General features: G+C 59.0%; 2 protein-coding genes across 8 annotated transcripts in view; one reads left to right on the top strand and one right to left on the bottom strand.

Moving 5' to 3' along the window:
- Positions 1-3475: 3475 nt before the first annotated feature.
- Positions 3476-11222, top strand: CHPF2 (chondroitin polymerizing factor 2). 2 transcript variants are annotated; one of them, XM_053217841.1, is made up of 6 exons: positions 3476-5328; positions 5763-6327; positions 6916-7098; positions 7806-9622; positions 9982-10131; positions 10382-11222. In XM_053217841.1, the coding sequence occupies exons 1-4, from the start codon at positions 5042-5044 to the stop codon at positions 9111-9113; spliced, it is 2343 nt and encodes a 780-aa protein (XP_053073816.1). In that variant the 5' UTR covers positions 3476-5041; the 3' UTR covers positions 9114-9622; positions 9982-10131; positions 10382-11222. The 2 variants fall into 2 exon arrangements, with proteins under 2 accessions (XP_053073816.1, XP_026907109.1); XM_027051308.2 differs by having other exon boundaries at positions 7806-10131.
- SMARCD3 (SWI/SNF related, matrix associated, actin dependent regulator of chromatin, subfamily d, member 3) overlaps positions 9394-23594 on the bottom strand; it is a 30153-nt gene continuing 15952 nt past the window's right edge. For 2 of the 6 annotated variants that reach the window (XM_053217846.1, XM_053217847.1), the window contains exons 3-14: positions 15448-15659; positions 13673-13715; positions 12731-12853; positions 12452-12610; positions 12140-12235; positions 11866-11967; positions 11477-11638; positions 10683-10780; positions 10401-10536; positions 10003-10125; positions 9782-9883; positions 9394-9581 (exon numbers count right to left, since the gene is read on the bottom strand). In XM_053217846.1, the coding sequence (XP_053073821.1) occupies positions 9528-9581; positions 9782-9883; positions 10003-10125; positions 10401-10536; positions 10683-10780; positions 11477-11638; positions 11866-11967; positions 12140-12235; positions 12452-12610; positions 12731-12853; positions 13673-13715; positions 15448-15659 (1410 nt within the window). In that variant the 3' untranslated portion in view covers positions 9394-9527. Of the gene's footprint in view, positions 9582-9781; positions 9884-10002; positions 10126-10400; positions 10537-10682; positions 10781-11476; positions 11639-11865; positions 11968-12139; positions 12236-12451; positions 12611-12730; positions 12854-13672; positions 13716-15447; positions 15660-15962; positions 16319-18611; positions 19279-23594 lie in introns of those variants that run through there. The other 4 variants (XM_027051315.2, XM_027051317.2, XM_053217848.1 and 1 more) reach the window with 4 other exon arrangements.

The raw sequence follows: 23594 nt of genomic DNA, 5'->3' as shown, positions 1-23594 counted from the left end.
ACCAAAAAAACCCCAAATCCAATTTTAAAAATGGGCAGAAGACACGAGCAGATATTTTCACAAAGAAAATGGCCAGCGGACACATGAAAAGATGCTTAACATCGCTAATCATCAGGGAAATTCAAATCAAAACCACAATGCGATATCACCTCCCATTTGTCAGAATACCTAAAATCAAAAGGATAAAAAACAACAAATGTTGGTGAGGATGTGGAGAAAAAGGGATCCTCATGCACTGTTGATGGCAATGCAAACTGGTGCAGCCACTCTGGAAAACAGTATGGAGGTTCCTCAAAACATTAGAAATAGAATTACCATATGATTTAATAATTCCACTACTGGGTATTTACCTAAGGAAAATGAAAACCCTAATTTGAAAAGATACATGCACCTCTAAGTTTACTGCAACATTATTTACAATAGCCAAGTTATGGAAGCAATGCCAAGTACCCATTGATAAATGGATGGGTAAAGAAAATGTGATACGTACACACACACACACACACACACACACACACACACAGTGGAATATTACCCAGCCATAAAAAGAATGAAATCTTGGGGCGCCCGGGTGGCTCAGTCGGTTGGGCGTCCGACTTTGGCCCAGGTCATGATCTCACGGTTCGTGAGTGCGAGCCCCGCGTCGGGCTCTGTGCTAACAGCTCAGAGCCTGGAGCATGCTTCCGATTCTGTGTCTCCCTCTCTCTGACCCTCCCCCATTTACGCTCTGTCTGTCTCTGTCTCAAAAATAAATAAACATTAAAAAAATTTTTTAAAAAGAATGAAATCTTGCCATTTGCAACAACATGGATGGAGCTAGAGGGTATAATGTTAACTGAAGCAAGTAAGTCAGAGAAAGATACAGCATAGCACATGATTTCACTCGTGTGGAATTTGAGAAACAAATGATCAAAGAAAAAAAGAGACAAACAAAAAACAGACTCAACTACAGAGAACAAACTGGTGGTATTCAGAGGGGAGAGGGGTGCAGGGGTGAGTGAAATAGGTGATGGAGATTAAGAGTACACTTGTAATGAGTACTGAGTAATGTATACAATTGTTAAATCACTGTTTTGCACACCTGAGACTCATATAACAATAAATGTTAGTTATACTGGAATTAAAAATAAAACAAGAAAGATTGCATGTGAAAACAAATGTAAAATACCTCAATTTGTTATATTGATTACAGGTTGAAATAATATTTTGGTCTATTTAATAATATATATTATTAAAATTAATGTCACTTCTTTTTGCTTTTTTTAAAAATGTGACTGCTAGAAAATTTAAAAATACATATACGGTTCACATTATATTTCTGTTGGACAACACTGGTCTGGAATCTGTATCTTCCAGCTTCAAGGTGAGCATCCCTACTCTGCTTCCCAGAGTCTATTCTAACAAATCATTCACTTACCACCTATTAAGTGTCAGTTGTTCAGGGGAGATCAAATTGCAGACTAATTGAGGAGAAAACTGAAAACAGTAAAGGATAACAAATGCTGGTAACTCCTATCTTATGTATTTCCTAGAATGGTGGTCCTTAACTCTACCAGCCCCAATGTTGCCTTTTAATAGCAAACTTTTTTTACAAAGTTTTTATTTATTTATGTTGGGAGGAAGGGAAAGAGAGAGAGTGTGTGTGGCAGGGACAGAGAGACAGAGGGGGAGAGAGCATCTCAAGCAGGCTGCTCATTGTCAGCACAGAGCCCGATGAGGGGTTCGAACCCATAAACAGAGATCATGACCTGAGCCGAAACCAAGAGTCCGTCCGACGCTAAACTGACTGAGCCGCCCAGGTGCTTCACCATAACGGAAGAAAGAAAAGGAAATCCTTTCCAATAATTGTTATTTCAGTATGCTAGAAAACATAGTCATATATTTGTACCTGTACATAGGATCACCTTGAATGTGACAGTACAAATGCAGACAGAACACCATGAGTGATGTTACTGTGATATAGTTCTCCAAAACTGTAACTTTTTAAAAACATTTTTTAATGTTTTATTTATTTTTGAAAGAGAGAGACAGAGTGTGGGTGGGGGAGGGGCAGAGAGAGGGAGACACAGAATCGGAAGCAGGCTCCAGGCTCTGAGCTGTCAGTACAGAGCCCAACACGGAGCTCAAACTGACCAGCCTGGAGCTCAGGACCTGAGCTGAAGGCGGATGCTTAAGGAACTGAACCACCCAGGCGCCCCTCCAAAATAGTAACGCTTAGTAAATTCCTGAATGAAACAAAGTACTAGCTTCTATTTACGTGATAGTTACATTGCTTGAAAATTCAGCACGTTACAACCCTGCAAAATCACTTTGTTTCTATATATAAAACACAGGCTCAAGGATTAATTATAACTTTTTTTTTTCACTTACATGAATCTTTAGAAGGACATTTGAAAGCTGTGTGGGACAGATGAGTCATGCATGACACTGTCCTACAACGTGCAGCATATCTAGCACTTTTTTTTTAATTTTTAAAGTTTTTATTTATTTTTGAGAAAGAGAGTGAGCAGGGGAGGGGCAGAGAGAGAGGAAGACACAGAATCTGAAGCAGACTCCAAGCTCTGAGCTGTCAGCACAGAGCCCCATGTGGGGCTCGAACTCACGAGCCCTGAGATCATGACCTGTGCCCAAGTCGGAGACTCAACCAACTGAGCCACCCAGGTGCCCCTGGGATACCTAGCATTCTTGCCCCCCCCCCCCCCCCCCCCGCCAAACCATATGACAAGATTGTCCCCGTCCACCTGCAAATTGCCTATTAGGAATGTTCCATCCTGGTTGGGAACCCGCGGTGGTCCTTTGAAGGCCTTGCCTGCCCTCCGGCCTCCCCTGGCGCTGGCCTTCCCAGTTCTTCTCTACGGTACCAGCTTTCCTCTTTCAGCGCCTGTTCGCTCTGCTCTTTGCCCAGAAAACTCTCCACTTTTTGTCTGGGTAACACACTGACTCTTTGGATCTCAGCGTTCCCGAACTCCCAGTCTAATTTAATTCCTTTTGTCAGGCTTTTCCACTGGGCTCTACTTTCTGCAATGGTACCTGTGCCAGGTTGAGATTTCTAGCGAAGCGCCTATTTTCGGTACGACAGTGTGTGTTTCATGTCTGTCTCCCTCAACTCTCAGCTCCCTGAGGGCAGGGACCACGCCCACCTCTCCACCGCTGGTTCACTCCGTACTTACAACGAAGGCCTGCAACTTAGTAGGCAGACAACAAACATTTCTGTAATAACGGGGAGAAGTCGAGGAGGAGGCAGGGGCGCGCCCATGGAGGAGGAGGAGGGCATTTTTTCCCCCAAGGCAGGTAACAGTGGAGGTTGAAGACGTGGGGAACCTTCCAGGCCACTCGTATCGGCGTCTGTGGCACGCACGCTCGCTCTTGGGGGCGGGTGCCTGGCCAGGAGGACACGTCACCCGCACCGCGGCTGCGCACTGCGAGGAGTGGGGCGGGGAGACCACCGAGACGGCGGAGGCGGAGCGAGCGACCGGATGCGGTCACCATAGAGACCGGGACTGACGGCGAGCGGAAGAGGAAGGCGCGGGCCGGGCTGTGAGGTGGCAGCGGCTGCAGCGGCGGAGCCGGCGCCTCGGTTGGGCACTGGGGTTTGTTCCCCCTTCCCCGCCCTTCCCCCTGCGGGGGCCACAGGGGCGCCGCTTCCGAGGACAGGAGCAGGTCCCACTCCCGCGCCCTCGTCCCTGCTCCCCCCAGGACGGTCCTGGCCGCGTGGATCACACCTGGGCCGCCTTTACCGGTCCGCCGCCTCCCCCTCGGCCCTGCTGCAGGGCCTCCCCCGGCGGGCCTCGGGGTGTGCCTGCTCTCCTTCGTCCGCTGGCGCAGGCAGGGCCTTTGCCCCGCCGACAGGCCTGGTAACGGGGTCTTTGCCCTCCGGTCCCAGCCGCGAACCTGCATTGCCTCCGACGGAACAAACCCAGCCGAGTCCCCCAGCTCCTCCTCGACAGTTCCGTGACGCAGCCGGTTTTATTTCTGTTTGGAGACTAACAGCTAAAACTCGCTTTGGGCCTTCTTTCCAGGGCTGGAGCTGGTCTCTGATCGCTGAGAAGCAGATAGAGCAGGGGGTCTGGTCCTTGGCAGAGGTCACTTCCCAAGCCAGCCGAGCCTCCGTTTGCTTTTGCAGGAGCCGTGTGTTGTCTCTAGCTTCTCGTCTCCCCACTTGGGTTTGGCTTGGGGCCCTGGGGCCCTGGTAAAACCAGACACCGAATTGCTCTTACACAGCCAGAGTCACCGTCATTTGCTCATCGTCTCTTCACAGAGGAAGGTGGGCAGCACCAGCCTCTCAGCAGCTGGGATTCAGAGAAGGATGCCATGCAAAATGGCTCCATCAGCCATTGTGCTCCTCTGAGAGGCTCTCCGTGCTGATTCACCATATCTGTCCACCTCACTTGGGTGGGCAGAACTGTGCACCATGCCAGTGGCTCCTGACCACTCCCAACTGGGAGGAGGGGTTACTCTAGCTGTGTGTTTCCGTAACACTCAGGAGTAGGGTAGGGAGAGGCCCTTAACCCTTCCCTTGGGCTCGCCTTCTATAGCTAGTCGGCACCCCCTTTGGTACATTGAGTGAGCAACGTGCCCCCAGCTAGGGGCCCTTTGACAAAGGCCTACCGACGCAGGCTGTTGGAGTTGGGGCTGTTATTTTGATGGAGCATGCCCTTGGCCCCAGCCCCTTCTTTACTCGCTTCTGCTGTCTCCACTTAGATCCAGTCTACAGATGCGTGTAGTCCTTCTTTCTGGGTTAGATTTGGCAGGATTGAGTTTTGTTTCCTCGTCATTCTGGAAGACAGACCATAAGCACATTAGTGGGTGAAATCGACTCTGATACTTACTGCCATTTAGACGAAGGGTTAAATCCGGCACCTTGAGGACTGAAGCCCAGGCATATGCTTCCTGGGGATGCTGGGCCTGGCAGCAGGCCTGGCAACCTTGCTGTGTCGTTGACCTCATTGACCCCAGGCTTCCTGGATAAAACCATAGGCCTACTACTGGCCCGACACCCATCAACCTACTGATTGATCCTTGAGGCCGTCCCCTCCGGGGCATGCACGTGGCAGGGCCTGCCACCATGCGCCTGAGTTCCCTGTTGGCTCTGCTGCGACCAGCGCTGCCCCTCATCCTCGGGCTGTCTCTGGGGTGCAGCCTGAGCCTCTTGCGGGTTTCCTGGATCCAGGGTGAGGGAGAAGATCCCTGTGTAGAGGCCGTGGGGGAACCAGGAGTGCCGCATAATCCAGACTCCAGAACTGGACTCGACCAAAGTGATGAAGACTTCAAACCCCGGATTGTCCCTTACTACAGGGATCCCAACAAGCCCTACAAGAAGGTGCTCAGGTGAGAGCTATGTGTGTACGTAGCCCCCAGACCCCACTTGAGCGCTGCTCTAAGTCCTTGTCTCTGCCTTCACTGGTAATCACTGTTGGGCTCCCAGAGCAATTGTTTGCCTTATTACCCGTCATGATTTGTTTCTGTTTTTCCCTTCTCAGGTCTAAGAAGGTCTCACTCATTGGTGTTAAGTTAGTGTTGGATGTTTTTTAAATGGGGCAGGAATCACGTCTAGCCATCTAATCCATCCTCAGACCTGTCCCCAAATGAACTCCAGTGTCAGCGGACGCTCACTGTAGTAGCTCATTAATGTTAGCGAGGAGGTGTCTCTCTCCTCTTTTCTCAACCCCAACCCACTCATTACTAGAGGGATGTGTATGCTGGGCAGACTGGGCTCCTAAAGATATAAGGAGTTGACCCCTGGCATGCTGGTCCCTCCGCAGGACTCGGTACATCCAGACGGAGCTGGGCTCTCGGGAGCGGTTGCTGGTGGCTGTCCTGACTTCCCGGGCCACCCTGTCCACTCTGGCCGTGGCCGTCAACCGCACGGTGGCCCACCACTTCCCTCGATTATTGTACTTCACGGGGCAGCGGGGGGCCCGGACGCCTGCGGGCATGCAGGTGGTATCTCACGGGGACGAACGGCCGGCCTGGCTCATGTCAGAGACCCTGCGCCACCTTCACACACACTTTGGGGCCGACTACGACTGGTTCTTCATCATGCAGGATGACACGTATGTCCAGGCCCCCCGCCTGGCAGCCCTTGCTGGCCACCTCAGCATCAACCAAGACCTGTACTTGGGCCGAGCGGAGGAGTTTATCGGCGCCGGCGAGCAGGCTCGGTACTGCCATGGGGGCTTTGGCTACCTGTTGTCACGGAGTCTCCTGCTCCGATTGCGGCCACATCTGGATGGCTGCCGAGGAGACATTCTCAGTGCCCGTCCCGATGAGTGGCTCGGCCGCTGCCTCATCGACTCTCTAGGCATCGGCTGTGTCTCGCAGCACCAGGTGACAGCCCTTTCGAGTCAATCTTGGCCCCTGACAGTTGGTAGTGGCTGAGCGATTGGTCTCCGGGGTGGCTGCGGCTGGCTCCTTCCCAGCAGCACCTTGGGGTTTTGTCCTTCCTAGCCGCCGACCCTGGCTAGAGCCCCGGGGCCATCAAAGGTGGCATCTTGCCGGGGACCCTCCGAGCAAGGTAGAAAGGTGCCCCTGCTCGCCAGCTCCTCCCATCGCCACCCCCCCCCCCCGCCCTTCGCCCCCTCCTCTGACACATGCACAGTCGTAAACGATCTGGGAATGTCCTAGAGATGGCCACTCACAGGGAGTACAGTAAACCAGAGTAGTGGGAGTCCTTGCTGGCTCATGCCTTTCGTTCCCTGGAAGCAGTGGGGGTCCTTCTTTAATTGCCTACCTAACATTCTTTTTTCCCGAATCCAGTAGCAAGACTAAGGCCAAGTTTCAGGGAACACCGGAATGAGCTCCTGCTCTCCGTCGTGATGGCGGCGGTAAAAAGCATGAATGCTGAGTTCGGTTAAGCGTGGTTGGGACGGGCAGCCCTCCGTGTGTGGCACTGATTGGTCTGATTGGTCCCTTTAGGGGCAGCAGTATCGTTCCTTTGAGCTGGCCAAAAATAGGGACCCTGAGAAGGAGGGGAGCTCGGCTTTCCTGAGTGCCTTCGCAGTGCACCCTGTCTCCGAGGGAACCCTCATGTACAGGCTCCATAAACGCTTCAGCGCTCTGGAGCTGGAGCGGGCGTACAGCGAAATAGAGCAACTGCAGGTGAGCCCGGGCCCACGGCTGGAGGTCAGGGGGGGCTTCAGGCGTCCGGGGTCACAGTGAGCGGGCAGCTGAGTGAGAGGGGAGGCTGGCGGGGTGGAAGCGTGAAACAACTCCAAGGAGAAGGGACCCTCGGGGACCCAGGTCACTCATGAGATAAGCCCCTGGTTCGACTTGGATGTGGTTAAAAGTGTTTGCAGGCGAACTATGAGGAGCAGGGCTCGGTATAGCACTTAGACACGATCACTTCAGCTTCTCTCCAGTTGTGCCTCTCCACCGGAGGAGCAGAAGCCCAGGAAGCCCTAAATCTCTAGCACTGTCCTTCAAAAGCCCAAGGGTAGATGTGGAAGAACCCTCCAGTTGATCGTGGGGAGTGGGGGGTGTCAGAGGTGGCATACAGGTGAAAGCCAAGGTTCCATTACGAAGAGGACGTACTCTGGGCCTGGAGAGAAAGGCTGCGAGCTTTAATCTCTGCAAAAGCACATTTCCCACCGCTTCCTTCTCACAGCAGTTGTGTAAGGTGCGTTATGATCCCTATGCTTTCTGCGTCTCACAGGCAAGGACGGAAAGAACGAGGAATTGAGCGGTTAGCCAAGGGGGCACCTCACTAAGTGTTGACAGAGTCAGGACAGAGCTCCGAAGCCAGGACGCTGGAGCCTGGTCGGGTCCTGACAACCTAGAGGGCACTAACTGCATCCCTCCCACCCTAGGCTCAGATCCAGAACCTGACAGTGCTGACCCCCGAGGGCGAGGCAGGGCTGAGCTGGCCCATCGGGCTCCCGGCCCCTTTCACCCCACACTCTCGATTTGAGGTGCTGGGCTGGGACTACTTCACGGAGCAGCATACCTTCTCCTGCGCAGATGGGTCCCCCAAGTGCCCGCTGCAGGGGGCGAGCAGGGCGGACGTGGGTGACGCCGTGGAGACGGCCCTGGAGCAGCTGAATCGGCGCTATCAGCCCCGCCTGCGCTTCCAGAAGCAGCGGCTGCTCAACGGGTACCGGCGCTTCGACCCGGCACGGGGCATGGAGTACACCCTGGACCTGCTGCTGGAGGCCGTGACGCAGCGCGGGCACCGGCGGGCCCTGGCCCGCAGGGTCAGCCTGCTGCGGCCCCTGAGCCGGGTGGAAATCCTGCCCATGCCCTACGTCACCGAGGCCACCCGCGTGCAGCTGGTGCTGCCACTCCCGGTGGCTGAAGCCGCTGCCGCCCTCGCTTTCCTCGAGGCCTTTGCAGCCAGTGTTCTGGAGCCGCGAGAGCACGCGCTGCTCACCCTGTTGCTGGTCTACGGACCTCGGGACGGTGGCCGGGGGGCCCCGGACCCATTTCTCGGGGTGAAGGCCGCGGTGGCCGAGTTAGAGCGGCGGCACCCCGGGACGAGGCTGGCCTGGCTCGCCGTGCGCGCGGAGGCCCCTTCCCAGGTGCGGCTCATGGACGTGGTCTCTAAGAAGCACCCCGTGGACACGCTTTTCTTCCTCACCACCGTGTGGACCAGGCCGGGGCCCGAAGTCCTCAACCGCTGCCGCATGAATGCTATCTCCGGCTGGCAGGCCTTCTTCCCAGTGCATTTCCAGGAGTTCAACCCTGCCCTGGCACCACAGAGATCTCCCGCGGGGCCCCCGGGGGCTGGCCCCGACCCCCCGTCCCCTCCCGGTGCCGACCCTTCCCGGGGGGCTCCCGTAGGAGGCAGGTTTGACCGGCAGGCTTCCGCGGAGGGTTGCTTCTACAACGCCGACTACCTGGCGGCCCGAGCCCGCCTGGCCGGGGAACTGGCAGGCCAGGAAGAGGAGGAAGCCCTGGAGGGGCTGGAGGTGATGGATGTTTTCCTCCGGTTCTCAGGGCTCCACCTCTTCCGGGCCGTGGAGCCAGGGCTGGTGCAGAAGTTCTCCCTGCGAGACTGCAGCCCCCGGCTCAGCGAGGAGCTCTACCACCGCTGCCGCCTCAGCAACCTGGAGGGGCTGGGGGGCCGCGCCCAGCTCGCCATGGCTCTGTTCGAGCAGGAGCAGGCCAACAGCACCTAGCGCGCCCCGGGCCCGGCCCCTCTGTGGAGTTCCCCTGTCTGCCGCAGCCCCGGGAAGGGCAAGGCAAGATGGACGGACAGATGGAGAGCTTGTTGCTGTATTTTTTTTTTTTAATAAGAAAACGTTATTAAAAGTGTCTTCTGCCAAACTGTTTTTAGGTCTAGGGGAAATGGAGTCAGGAGGAGAATCTGAGGGAGGGGGTAGGGAGGCTTCCCAGAGGGACCCGCCGCCTTCCCCCTTGTCCTTCCTCCCCGGTTGCCAATGACACACGAGGCTGCTCTCAGAGGCATGAGCTTTAATCATTCCCCTGCCTCACCCGGAAGGCGTCAGAGGGGCGATGGCAGAGCCCGGGGGCGGGGCAGGCCCCGCCCAGAGGCCCTCTGCTGTGCTCCTGGTGCTCCTCTGCAGGGGCTCCTAGGTGGTGCGCACCACCAGCGACTGCTCCAGCTCCTGCCGGCGCTGCTGGATCTTTAGAGAAATAAGAGTACTGGCAGGTTACGCTGTTGCTGGTGAGTGACAGGACAGTCCCAGCCACCCCGCCACCCTGGAAGAGCCTTTGGGAGCAGGGAGGGCTCCTCTGTGGTGAGGGGGTTGGTAGAAGTGGCTGAGAAGCGGGACTTCTCTTGCAGAGAGAGGGGGAGGCCTGAGGGACACGGGCCCCTCCACACCTTGCAGTAGAAATAGCGGCTGACGGCTTCCTGGGACCAGGGCTGGTGGTAAAACTCAGCCCGGCGCTCCTCCTCAGGGTTGCCTGCCACGTCCGTCATCACCTGGGAGGAAGCGACGGGGTCAGCCCTGAGCCCGGACCCCCTCCGGCCCGCGTGTGACAACATTTATTGTCTTCCCGATATGCTTGTCTTCCATCCAGTGCTCCCTGAGTCCCCTTCACCTTGAGGTCCCGGCTCTGGGAGCGGAGCAGGTCTTGGATGTAGCCTTTGGGGTCTCTGGAGAAGCTTAGCATGAAGTCCCTCTGGATCTTGAGCTGGTTTATGGACTCAATCGTCTCATGGATCTGCAGGTAGAAAGACAGACGCTTTCACCTGGCCATGGGGATGTGGGGGAGGCGGGAAGGGGGGGGTTTGCTGCGTCCCTTTGAAGGACAGTCCCTCAGGTCCCTGATGCCTCTGCAGCCCCAGAGAATGGGGGATGGACAGAGCTCCGAGTAGCCAGGGGAGGGTCACGTGCCCCCCCCCCCCCATCTCTCCGTGGGCCTATGCTCTCGTCTGTTGTCTGTATTTTGTCATTTCCGGGTTCATGTCCCACTCCAGCTCTGGGCTCGGGCCCCACCTTACTGTCCAGAGCGCTGATCTCCTGCTGGTTGGCCGTGGACAGAAGGAAGCTGCTCATCTGTCCCTTCAGGGGCTCCTCCACCTCCACATCAATGTCATAGCACGCCGTCTTCTTCTGGTCCGACGGGTCCACGCTGCCAGGGAAGTCCAGGCCTTGGTGTCCGTGCTGCTGCCACAGAGGCCAGGGGCCCCAGGGGCAGACTGGTGGGGGGTGGGGGTGGGGAGAGGGAGGGCAGGACGGCAATGACTCCCTGGGCTGAGGAGCAAGCTGGGGCCTCACCTGATGACATGGTTGATGACAATTGGGTCAGGGGGCAACAGCAGAGCTGTGAGGCGCTGGGGAATCTCAGAAAACTTCAGCCGGGGGCAATCAAAAATCTGAAGTAGGAGAGAGAGGGAGAGAGAGAGAGAGACACCACTCTCGTCTGCTTGAAAAGAGCAGAACTACAGTCCTAGAGCCTTCCATTCTGGGAAGGCGACGCCATGAGCCAGTCTAACGCCTCTCCTGGGGCCGGGACTAAGGTGTCTGGGGGTGGAGTGCAGACACAGAGGTGGGTGGGGGCCGTGCAGTGGTTGGAAGCATGGGCCCTGGGCCGGGGGCCGTGGTGCAAATCCTGCCTCTTCCCATTAACAGTGCAACCTTGAGCCCGTCCCCTAAATTCGGGGGCCTCGGTGTCTTCATCTCTAAAGTGGGTATGGTCATGGTACCTGTCTGCCAGGGTGGCTGTGAGGACCAAATGTGATCCACGTTAAGTGCCCGCGAGCATGCCTGGCACATGGCGAGTGCTCAATAAACACCAACTGTTACTTTGCTCCTCGAGTTGATCTGCTGTGTTTATTCAAAAAGTATTATTAACAATAATCTCTACTTTGGTAGAGCCTGGATCCGGGACTAGAGCCCAGGGCCCTTAACTCCAAGTGCCAAGACTATCATGTTCCCCAAACTGTTGGCCTCTTAACGTTCCTGGCTTGGTTAAATCTAGAAGTGTGTGCGGGCGTTGCCTTAGTAAAGGCACTTCCCCTACTGGTGCCTCTGCCTGCTCCCCACACCCCTGCGGTCAGGAGAGAGGGTACCTGCTGGAAATATTTGTCCCCATTGATGTATTCCTTGTCATGTGAGTCCTGCAGCCTGTTGGTTTTCACATACTGCCACAGGGCCTGCACGATGGCGGAGCGGCTCTGTGTGTGCAACCCCAGCAGCCGGGCCAAGCGGGGATCCAGTTTGAATTGGGGAGGCTGAGAAAAGATGGCCATGACAATTAAATGAGAGAGAGGGAGTGGAAAGAGCTCAAGGCCAGGCAGCCTGGGGCCGGCGGGGACGTGGTGATTGGGCCCTAGGAAGGATGTTTCTGGAGAAGGTGAGGCAAGGAAGAGAACGGGGTCTCCCAGGGAACGCTCCAAAGACAAAGGGCGTGGGGGGCCCGAGGGCCTCATGGCAGGGGGGTAGCGGTGGGGACAGAAACCTGGTAGTCCAGCATGAGAAGCAGCGTGCATCGTACGCTCAGGTCCCCCGGCCTCTTCACCTGGAAGCCGTCCGTCTCCTGGGTCGTGGGTGTGCGGTGCCACTGCCCGGGGCGGAGGCGGGGAGAGGGGGGAGAGCTGGGTCACCTCTGAGGCCCATCTGGGCTGGGGGGGCCAGGGGTCCCAGGGTGGTCCCTGGCCCACATCTGTGCGGCCGGTGAGACCGTTGTCGGCGGAAAGGTGGCAGTTCCAGGGCAAAGGAGGTCTGGGTCTTACCTCAACTAGGTGGTTGTCGGGGCCATAAAGGTCTTTGTCCAGCTCAATGACCAAACTCTTGAAGAAGGAAGAGAACTTCCGCTTCTGCTTGCTGGGCTGTGGGAGAGGAACAGGGACCGTGGGGGCAGGACAGGGACTGTGGGGGCAGGACGCGTGGGGAGCGGGTGGGGCTGGTCGGGTAGGGCGGCATGGTTAGAAGCAGGCCTCTGCCCCCGGAATGGCTCTTTAGGCCACCCAACCCCTGGCCAGGGCTGACTCCCTAACCCATAGTGCCCACAGCTCATTCTGTCCTCAGCTCGGCCCCATACCCACCCCAGGACACCTGGAGAGACCTGGGCCAGGACGTACGTCATCCAGGAGCTTCCCCTCCACCCGCAGCTCCCAGGAGGCGATGCTGCCATCGGAATCTTCAGCATCGGGCTTCGCAGGGTTAAACGTATTGGAGATATAAAGACGCAGCTTCCGCTTTTGCTGTAGAAATAAAGAGTGTAGTACAGAGCAAACGCCGCGTGTTCCCACTCCCGGGGCAGGCCCGCTCTCCGTTCTTACAACAGGGCCTAAAGCCCTCTTCCTGCCCCCAAATCAAGACACCTTCATCGGCCTCTTCAGAGCCTCTTGGATGTCCACCCGCTTCCGCATGATGGTTTGATCTAGTTTCCTCTCAAATGCCAGGAGGTCCATATAAGCCTGGGACTCGGGGACCAGCTCCCGGATCTGGAAGAGAAGGAGCGAGGGGCTCAGCCACCCTTGGAGGCTGACCGTGCTTGTCACGCGGTCCCAGGGTACGAAGAGCAAAGAGCGTCGAGGAGAGCTGGCCAGGCTCAGGGCACGTAACTTTGGGAGTGCAAACGGGGACTTCTCCCCGGGACAGCACATCCAGCAGAAAGGACCTGGACATCTAAGCATAAAAAACGGCTTCTCCCTCTAGAGAGGTCCCTGCATTTCTTCACTAGGCGAGGCCAGAGCGGCCACGGAGCCCAGCCACTAGGGCCTCACCTCCTCATCCTTTCCCTTGTCACGTGGCCTCTGGGCCTTCCTTGGGTGTCTGCAAAGTGGCTAGGACCCTGGGGTCCTTGGGACAGAGGACGTGGCTGCTTGCCTCTGCCCTGGTGCCTCACCTTGTCACTCCACCTGGCGTCTCAACCCTAAGCCCCCACACCTAGCTTGGCTTGCGTTCACTCCTGATGCTTCCGCTCCCTCCACTCCTCTGCCAGCCTTTGGTCCCCTAGCTCTTGTGCCCGCTTTGTCCCACACCTTTATGTCCGCGGACCCGCTGGAATTCGGTCCACTGCGCCCCCCCCCTCCCCCCATGGCTCCGCCCCTTCCCTCCGCCCCACCCCCTCCCTCTGGCCAGGGAGCCCCACTTGTCAACGAGCTTTTTAAACAAACAGTGGAAGTGACTGGGCCGCTGCAGCTCTGCTCCTGAGGGGGGAGGGGAAGCAGCCCAGGGTGGGGAGGGGGGCGGTGGGGGGAGAGGAGGCAGAGCAGCAAAGGGCGGGGGGTGGGCTGGGGGCTGCTGTGAAAGGCACTCACCCTTTGAGGGAGGATTTTGTCAGCCATCTTCCTCCTCTTGGCACTGTACATTTTTTAAAGAAAAAACCAGGTTACCATGGCGACAGATCTGGGAGTAACGAGGCCACCTGCTAAATTATCCCGACATCTCCACCCGCCTAGCTGGGGTTCCCACAGCCCGCTTGTCCGCCCGCCCAAGCGGGCGACGGCAGTGGGTCTGGCATGGCGCTAAGTCCTCTTGCGGGGAGCAGACGCGGTCCCGTCCCTTCTCTAGCCTGGGAGCCCCTTTCCACCCCACCACACCCGCAGGCCAGAGAAATTTAGACTTAGGAGGGGTGGGGGTGGGGGAGCTGCAAAAGTGTTTGAGAAAAGCTAGAGACGGGGAGGACAGAGGAGAGGGAGGAGGGATTCTGAGGACTTTCCCTTTCTGTGAGGCAGGGGTGCACAGTCCAAGGTGGCCTGAGCTCGGAGGGAGGGGACCCCCGACACGCTACCGCATCCCTGAAACAGGAGGTGAAGGCTGAGCTGGGGGGGGGGGGACTTGTACCCCTGGCACCCTGGGCTTGGAAGGGGCTTGACGGGCAGGGAGTGCTCATGCCCTTGGATCACCTGCCAACAGGCTCCAGAAACAGCCCCATAGGGATCCGGAGAGAGAGAGTGCTCTCTTGTGGGGCAGGACTGCGGGCTGAACCTGGGGTGGCAGCGGGGACACGGACTCTTCCTGACCCGCTAGCTGCTTCTGATTCCCAAGAGCACCCCCCAGGAAATCCTTGGCGAGTTGAGATTAGAACTCAGCCCGGAGGACGGCTCCGTACTGCCCTTGCGTGGTGTTCATCACTGCCTCCTCCTGTCCAAAAACCTCTTCTAAGGCCAGGTAAGCACCTTTCACAAAAGGTCTGATTTGTTTTGAAGAAACGGTCTACGTGAAATTCTCCGTTCATACAAGACAAACCAGGAACGCGCGTACTGTGTAAGAGCGTGATTCACGTTGCAAAAGAATTCATCATGGGATTCCTATAAATGGTGAATTTTCCTTGATGTGTAAAAAATATTTAATAATGAGGTAAGATCCGTATTACTCCTTTCATAGGACTCCATCTGGTGTGCAAAGGGAAGCATGTGTGTTTGGTTAAATAGTGAAACCCAGAGGGGCATCTCTCTTGCCAGACACCAGCAGGGGCTTTTGGGGTGACACCAGCTGGCTCAGACGGGGAAATGGGCTGGCCCCTGGCGATGAAGAGGCAGACCTGGTCCAGACGACGGATCAGGGCAGCTCTTTAGCCTCTGAGGCCCTAAGAATCACCTGAGAGCAGGACTGTGGGAAGACCACCCACCCACAGGACAAATCCCCAGGCTCCACCCCCCTGGCCAGAGAGTCGCATTTAGAATATCTGGAGTGGGGCTTTTTAAACAGTCCAGCCAGGGGACCGAGGAAGGTGCCCTGGACAGCCACACTTAGAGGAACACAGTCCCTGAAGCTCAGCCCTCAGTCCTGCCGCCAGCCCCACCCCCACCCCGGAGACAGAAGCATCTCCCAGAACCTGGGGACGAGGGGTGGAGAGAGGGACCGAGCAGGTGACACGGCGGAGGGCGCGACGGCCGCGGCCTCCGCGCCTGCGGTGGGCACACAAAGGAACCAGACCAGTGCCCCCTCAGCCCACCTCCCCAGAGGGCATCCCACCGGGGACGGCCCGTCCCTCGCTGCCCGTTCTTCCTCGCTCCTTCCAGTCTCGCGCCTCACCCACCCCGTCCCTGGGGTCCCGTGGCCCGCCCCCTCCGCGCTGGGCCCCACTCACCTGCGGCTCCGCGCGGGGGCGGTGGGCACCGGCTGGCCCTGGCTCTGGGCCTGGCTCTGGCCGGGCGGGGGCGCTGCTCGCTTGCGGGCGGGCTCCATGCCCGCGGGGGCCAGGCCGGGTCGCACGGCGGGGCTGCCCATGTACGGGGAGCCCGGGGGGCCCATGGGCGCCCCCTGGTGGGGCATCCGGGCTCCAGACGGCATCCCGGGGCGCTGGGGGTGGGGTGGGGACGGAGGTGAAGCAGAAACGGGCGCCCGCCGCTCGGACCAGGGCCCCGGTTCCAGGCGCGGTGAGCCGCGTCTCTCCCACCCCGAGCCCCCCGGCCGGTGACCCTGATGCCGCCAGCGTGAGCGAGGGGTGGGAGGGGCAGGGGCGCCGCCACCGCGCGGCTCGGCGGAGGGGGCTTTGCGTCTCGCTGCAGGAAGCTAACTGAAGCCAGGCAACGGCACCGGGCATCGCCAGCCTCGGATTTGCGGAAGGTGCCGCGAAAATGAATATTAATGGCGCCTCTCAACCTTTTCAGCGGATGTTCACATCCACGCGCTCCTCTGCAAGACAGACTGAGGGGGGTCCTTCCATCCCCACTTGACGGATGAGGCAACCGTGGCTCAAGGAGAAAAGCGACCTAGCCAAGGTCACGCAGCTCCTCCCGGCAAAGGCGGCGCTGAACTGCCGTTTCCCGCGGGGGGCCGAGGTGGGGGGGGGGGCGGCTCGCTCTCCGCAGCCTCGTCTGGGTTCGAGGCCCGGCTCCCTGCTGGGACCTCTAGCCCCCCTTTCCACTCTGCTTCTCCGTCCACCCCCTGGGCTGTCCTGCCTCGCACTCGCCCTCCCTCCCCATCGAAGCCAGCTCTTCTCTCTGGGCCCCTGCTTTTGGCCCCTCAGCCCCAACCCACACCCCCTTTGGCTGGTTCCAAGCCTCCACACCCAGGGGCTTGGAAGGCTTAGCCACCCCCACCCCCACCCCCACGCCCCATAATTTGCTCCCAAGGTGAAGGCTGGAGGCCACCGGAGGCAGTGAGGTCACACCCTGCCAGGATTCTAGGAGAGGACAGGAGGCAGCTGGGCTGGAGGTGGGCTGCCCAGAGGGCTTGGATAGCTCAAAGGCACTGGCATTTCCTCTTACACCCATCTCCCCCTTCCTGTCCGCCTGGATTACCAGAGATGTTTCCATCCTATAGAACTCCTCTGCTTCTCCCCCTACCCCAGTGAGGTAGGAAGGAGTCAGGACTCCAAGGAAGCCACGGAGAGCAAGATGAGGCAGGTGTATTCCCCTGCCACCTCAGATGGGATGTAGATGAGATCCAAGTTCATTAAGTGAAGTGTTTTACAGACTCTTTAAATCCCACTTGTCCGGATTCCAGAAGAGGGATTGGGGAAGGCCAGAGGGGCTGTCAAATGGCGGGTGGGTGTGATGGGGACAAAGCGAGCAGGAAGACGAGGGAACTAGGGATGTGGCCCTGTGCCTGTTACCATTTACTTGCCACGCACCCCTGGAGTGCAGATGCCCCCCCCCCCCCCCGCCTCCAGGCACAAGGAGGAGCCCTAGGCCAGAGCTGGGTGAATTCCTTCTAACTGCCAACTCTCCCTTCTGTCCCTCTTGCCCTGCGCCGTGCCCTGCTCCGTATCTAACCCTAACGCCCGGCCAGCCAGCTGTCCCTGTCCCTCTCTCCCACAGTGAAAACTGCCTGTCCATGTGTCTGCCTCCCCCACCCCACCTGACCCTGTCACTCACATCTCCAGAGTGGGTGGCCCAGAATGGAGCCTAGGCCCAGCCCCGCCAGCATAGATGAACTACAGGGAGTGCAGCGGAGGGACTCACAGCCACCCAAGAACTGAAGCTCTAAGTTGGCCAAATAAAAAAAAATCCACATGGATATCCCCTCTCTCTCCTGGATGGGCCTTTTTTAAAGGGACTCCCCCAAGCAGCAAGACTAGACTGGCACTCAGCTGAGAGACACAGGCCCCCCTGGGAAGTTGCCCCAGGGATCTCTGGGACTGGTGGACAGGCGGCCCCAGCGAAACCCCCTTCACCCAATCAGCTGCTCTCCCATTCTTCAAGGCCAGCGATACTTGCTGATCTGCTGAAGAGGCCCTGAGAGGGAAACTTCCAGAGCCCCCAGAGGGCTGCACTAGCTACCACGGCCACCCAACAAAGGGCCAAGACCCTAGGGACTCTGGCCTTCCTCACCGAGAGTGTGCCTTCTTTCGGGTCACAACCAAATTTGGCCATAGGCAACCTGACTGACTCCTCTGTACCCAACTCCAACCCAACCCCGGTAGCCATCCCAAGTCTTACAGCCCCTGCCTCTCCCATTCCACCGCCCTCCACATGGCTCCCAACCTGGCTCCTGCTGCCTCAGCCTGAGGTCCCATCCCTCAGGTCACCCTGGGCTCCCTCAGGTTCCCCGTGTGCCTTCCAAGTCGGCTGGTGGCAGGACCGTGCTGGCCCGCCCCTTTGGTCTCTAGGCCTCACATCCCTGACTCCAGCCCTTCCTTCACACCTTTGAGGCATTAAGGACATGAGCTTCTGGTGGCTGAGTCTGCCAAGGGGGTCCTCAGACCCCTTAACTTGGGGTCTGTCCCTAGAGAGGGTCTCTCTCTGACCCCCGTGGGCAGAGGCCACCAGCAAAGCCCCAGAGCCCTCCTGCCAGGATGCAGAGGTTGTTCAGCTAGAGAGCTTCCCGCTCACGGTGCCTCCAGGGTCACCTGCTCCTTGCTCTCGGAGACACAGAGAGACACTGTCCCAACGGATGGGCAGACAACCCAGCCTACCCGATGCCATGTCCCCCACCCCCACCGCGGGGGGGAGGGCAGGGGAACACCTGGGCCCACAGGCAGAGAACAGAAGACAACACGTCTGGTACGGAGGGGACCCCCCCCCACTTGGGGGGGGGGGGACAGTCCCCAAGTCCCACCCCCAGCCCCTGACAAGGACCCATGCAAACGCCTCCCGTCCCCGCCCGGGCACCCATCCCCGGCCCGCCGCCTGACGACGTGTTCGAGTGCCAGGGCGCCGGCACAGTCCCGGGGCTGGGCCGCGGGGCCGCGGCGCCCCTGCCGGAGGGGTGGGAGAGCGGGAGCCCCCTCCCGGCCCCTCCCGATCATCCCTCCATTCAGCCCGAGCCAGCTCGCTCACCCTCCCCCGCTAACTTTCCCCCACTCACCACCCCATGGACCAGAAACTCAAAAAGTTTGCTTTTCGTGGCTTTGCGCGCCCCTCCGGCAACTTCGTCCGCGGCCATCGGGGTGGGCTCAGCGGCTCCTCTCACTCTCTCTCTCTCTTCCTCTTTCTTTCCCTTTTCTGCCTTTTTTTTTCCTCCAACTCTCCCCTCTGAGTCCTGCTGGGCTCTCTCACACTTCTACTCGAGCGGAGTGGGGAGGGGGCCCCTTCAGGGCTGCCCTGACGGCCCACGGCCCACGCCGCCGCCGCCCGCCCGCCGCCGCCGCCGCCGCCGCCGCGGCTGCCGCATTCCTGCACTGATAAGACAGAAATAGTCCGGCGGCCCGGGGTCTGCCTGTTGACTCGGCGGGGACAGAAACGCCTGCCTTTCCAACCCTCGCTGTCCAAACAGCGCAGATAAGCGGCGAGGCACGCCGGCAAGCCCGGCTCGCGGGCGCTGGGCAGCGGCACTGCAGCCCGAGGCCGCCCGAGGGCCCGCGGGGAGGCGGCGCGGGGAGGGGACGCGAGGGGAGGTGGCGGGGGGCTCGCCGGCCACCCGGGCTCTCGCCACAAATAGTTTCTCGGTTAGGGAATTCGCCGGCACGGCCAGGCAGGGAACAGTCAGTTCCAACTTTCCCCCAAGTGGCTCCTGCTGCATTTCTGAGGCCCTTTCCCCAGAGACCTGGCAGGCCAAGTAGGGAAACATTCGCTGGAAGGAATCCGGGGGTGGGGGGTGGGGGGGGGGGGGAGAGCCCGGAGCCCGGAGGAGGCCTTCCTTCTGCACCAGGCCGTCAGCGGTGGGTGTGCCCGGGGAGGCGGTGTCCCCTCGCGTCCACAGATGTGTGCGTCCTTGTCTCGCCCGCTGTGTGTGTGTGTGTCTGCACCCTTGTGTGGGCACGGCTCGGTGGCTGTGGGTGTGATTGTTTACGTGCGTGCACAGACAAACGCCTTCTCTGTGTGCCTCCCTCCACGGGAGCCTCTGGTGCGTGTGCGCGCTTGTGGGTGCGTGTGTGGCAGGACATGGCCTGTGCCTTCCAGCTCCGTGTGAGTCTATTTCTGGGGATGTGAGTCTTTGTTTGTCTCTATGTGAGAAAGTGAGGGCAATGGGGGAAGGATTTCGGAAAAGGGAGGTGGATGGGACTCATGAGAACAGGAAGAGAGAATGAGAGGGGAGGCTAGGAGCTGGGGTGGGTGCTTGGGTGGATGGGCAGAGAGAACGAGGCAAGGTGGGCCTCGTGGCTTTGGAATGGGGCATGAGGTGGGGGTAGGGGACCCAGAGGCGCTGGGGCTACTGGGTATGGTAGGGCCAGCCTCCAGGCCCCAAAGAAAGCCCAGGGAGTGTGGGATTCTGAGGGAGCCCTAGAAGAGGCAGTGTGGAGGGAGCTGGCAGTCCCTGGGGCGAAGGAGGGACAGGAAACAGGAGGGACAAATCCTGAGCTCACCAGGCTGGGAACCACAGCACCACCCTTGCCCCCAAAGGCCACGCCCCTCTCTCCTCCTTCTGGAGAAAGAGCCCAAGGGCTTTGGGACGACAGTGGGTCAAGTTTATGTGCCTCTAGGGGCTGCACTGCCAGAAGCCAGGTGAGGGCAGGGAAATACGGGGGGGAATTTGTTGGACAACTTATTTGAAGTTACACCCTAAAGACCCAGAATTACACTCGGGGATCCTCAACCCCTTCAAAATGCCTTCAGAGGTCAGACGAAGAACCAAGGGAGTGTTCTGCCCGGAGAGCCCTTTTGCATGCAGCCTGATTTCCTAGGACCCTGGTTGTGCTCCTGCCTGTCACTGTCCACTCAGGTGCCCACTGTCAATCTCCTGAAAGGCCAGAGTGGTCCAGGATAACCTTCCTTTACCGCTGGCTTAACAAGGGACCTAGATATCCCCTTCCTACCAAATCTCTACCCGGCTTCCCCCATAGACTCACCAGTCTGTCCACTAACGTCCAAAACCCCTCGCTCGTTCCCATTTCTAAGCCTCTGCTCCCACACTGTTCTTTTGCCCAGAATCCCTCTACTGCTCCTCTGCCTGTCCAGATCACATTCATCCTTTAAAGCTGAGCATGGGCCCCACCTCCTCCAGGAAGCCTTCCCTAGTTCCACTCCTGCGCACCAACCTTTCTCTTCTTTGAATGCCCATTGTCATCGATGCTATGCAGTGAATTGGCACTTGCCTGACCAGCGTCTGAGATGGTAGGTCTGGCTTCCCAAATGTGGTCCCCTGACATCAGGATCCGGTCTTTACGTCCTGCTACCTTCCCCCATGCCAGGACACAGGGGCTCACCATCAAATGCCTGCTAACTCTTGCAACCACCCGAAGCCCAGTGGGCCAGTGAACGGAGCTCATACTCTGCCACTTACCTGAAGGTGTGAGTCCCCATGGGCACCCCCACCCACTGTGGGTGCTTCCCGCACGGGCATGTGAGACCCCAGACCTTAGAGGTTCTGGGGGACTGGGGCAGGGGCGGTCACCTTTAGGCTCTGTGTAAAGCTCAGAGTTCTCAACTCTCAGAGAGGCCTTCTGGGGCAAGAAGATAGCAAAGAGGCTGACAGGCACCCCAGCTCGGGCAGCTAAGTTTGAAGGGGATACGAAGGACAGCGGGAATGCCCAGCATTGGGGAGGGGACTGGTCTTGGTGGTGGGGGAGACTGCAGGAGGTGGTCAGACCAAGGGCCCTGGTGGTACCCAAGAAGTGGTGAGTGTCACCCAAGTCCAAAAATGACTCCCTCCTGAGCCACCCCAGCACCAGCCCCGGCTCCCCCAGCCGCTTCGCTGGGAGACACCCTTATGCCAGCACAGACAGCAGATACATAATGCATACAGGCCCCTCGGGCACACACATGAGTGCAAACGCTGGAGGCACAAGGAACCACACGGATTTGCACGCACAGGCACATCTTGACCACCTCCCAGCCCACTCACAAGATGTGATTGACCAGGCGCGGGCCAGCGGGCACGTTGGCCTACTGCTTTTACGGAGGCGACCCTAGGTGTGCGGACCCGGGGCGGGGAGCCTTCAGACCAGACAGCAGAGGCGCAGGTGTGGGTGCCCGGAGCCCCCACTCGCATCTCACAAAGGCCAGGATCCCCAGCTGCTCAGCCCCAGAAGAGCGCTCAGCAGCGCCACGGCCACAGCCACAGGCCCAGGGGAGGTGGAGGCCCCGGGAGAGCCCCGATTCCAGCTGGCAGGGGGCCTTCCTCCCAGCCCAGCCGGGCCCCTAGCCCCGGCCCGACCGGCCCAGTCCGTGCTCCGGGCAGACCGTGCGCGTGTCCGGGCAGAGGGCGGCCGCCCTGCGGCGCGGAGCCGGAGTCCCCCCTGCCGTCCCCCCATCTCTCCTTCCCTCCGAAGCACCACCAGCACCAAATGGCAAAGCGCCTCTCCCCGCTCAGGGAGAGATGCGCCGCGGCCGGCGGGACGGGCTCGGCGGCCCCCCTCCACCGCGCCGGAGCGGAGGGCGGTCGGGCGCGGGGGGCACGTCCCGGCCCGCGGCCGCCCGCCCTCGCCCTCGCCCGCCCCGGGCCCGGGCAGCGGCGGGAGCCGGACGGGAGCCGGCCCGGGCATGCGCACTGCGGCCTCCCTCCCGGTGAAGGTCAGCCCAGGGCCTGGCTGCAGGACTCGGTGGCGGCGGGGGAGGCGGAGGAGGGAGGAGGGATGCAGCGGAGAGACTTAACTCCTTCCCTGCGGGAAGATGGGCAGCGAGGCTGAGGCCGGAGCCCGCTGGTCCCACCCTCCCCGCCTTCAGTGGAAGTCCTGTTACGGGGACCCGGCTCTGGGGGGAGGGGGAGGAGGGGCCGGGGAGGGAGGATGGAAGAAGGAGGCTAGGAGGAGAGGAGGGGAGCTGGGAAGGGGAGAGGGAGGAAGTCGAGGGAGGAACAAAGGAAATCAGACTGAAGGGAGAGACCTCTTTCCGCTGCCCCCTTTTCTGTATACCCCCAGCAATATTACCCTCACTGATTGGGGCGTGAGCCTGTGTGTGTGTGTGTGTGTGTGTGTGTGTGTGTGTGTGTGTGTGTGTGTGTGTTGTGTGTGAGAGAGAGAGAGAGAGAGAGAGACAGACAGACAGACAGACGGAAAGTGCCCACCTGGAGCTCTCAGGCTAAGAACCTCTGATCTCTGTGTTCTGGCCCATTGCTAACCAGCTCCCACCTTCTCCTCTGGTCACTAAACCCAGGACATGCAGGGGTCCCAGAGGCGGCTCTGACCCAGCCTACCTGCCTGGCCTCAATCCCGGGCCCCCAAGGAACCCCTGCTAGACCTTGGGGCCAGGCCCAGTCCCCAGAGACGGGTGGAGGGGAGCCTGCACCTTAACCCCCCACCTCTGGTGAGGAAGTTCTTCCAGCCAGCAGACCGGACAGGGGCAGACAGGCCCAGGATGTCTCGTGGCACAATCCTCCTCCTCCAGGCTGCCCCCACTACTCTTCCCAGGCCAGAGCAGCGCTGGGTGCCTCTCCCTTTGTGCGAGAATGTTTCTGTGGCTGGACACCCCCTGCTACTATCAAGGGGGCCCTCTGTCTCTTTGTGTGACTTTGCCTTTCCGTGTCAGTTTTGCAAACACATGCAAGAAAGACAAATATGATAGAAAGAAGCAAAAAACATAACACAAAAAAAAAAACCAAAGATAAACGAGGACACCAAGATAATTGTGTGACCTTGGGCAAGTTGTTCTACCTCCCTGCCCCTCAGCTTTCTCGGGAGTAAAAGGAGGGGCGTAGGCAGATGATTCCTAGGGCCTTCCTGTCCTGAAATCCAAGGATTCTGTAAGACAGAGACAGGAACCAAGGCAGACCAGGCGGGAAGGAGAGGGAGACAGAAACAGAGAGAAATAGGCCCACACCATTTAACCAAAGGCGTTAACCCGAGGTGACACCTGGTCCTTGTCACTCACACTGCCATTGAGCTTTTACCACTGCGCAGTCAGCCTCCTGGGAGCAGGGCAAGGCCTTGCCCGGGTCCCCAGGGTCCTGCTCAGTTAGCAGGTGTACGAGAAA

The sequence above is a fragment of the Acinonyx jubatus genome, chromosome A2 (assembly GCF_027475565.1).
Source record: "Acinonyx jubatus isolate Ajub_Pintada_27869175 chromosome A2, VMU_Ajub_asm_v1.0, whole genome shotgun sequence".
Taxonomy (NCBI): domain Eukaryota; kingdom Metazoa; phylum Chordata; class Mammalia; order Carnivora; family Felidae; genus Acinonyx; species Acinonyx jubatus.
The sequence above is the reverse complement of the archived record's forward strand: the minus strand, read 5'-3'. Positions and strand labels throughout refer to the sequence as shown.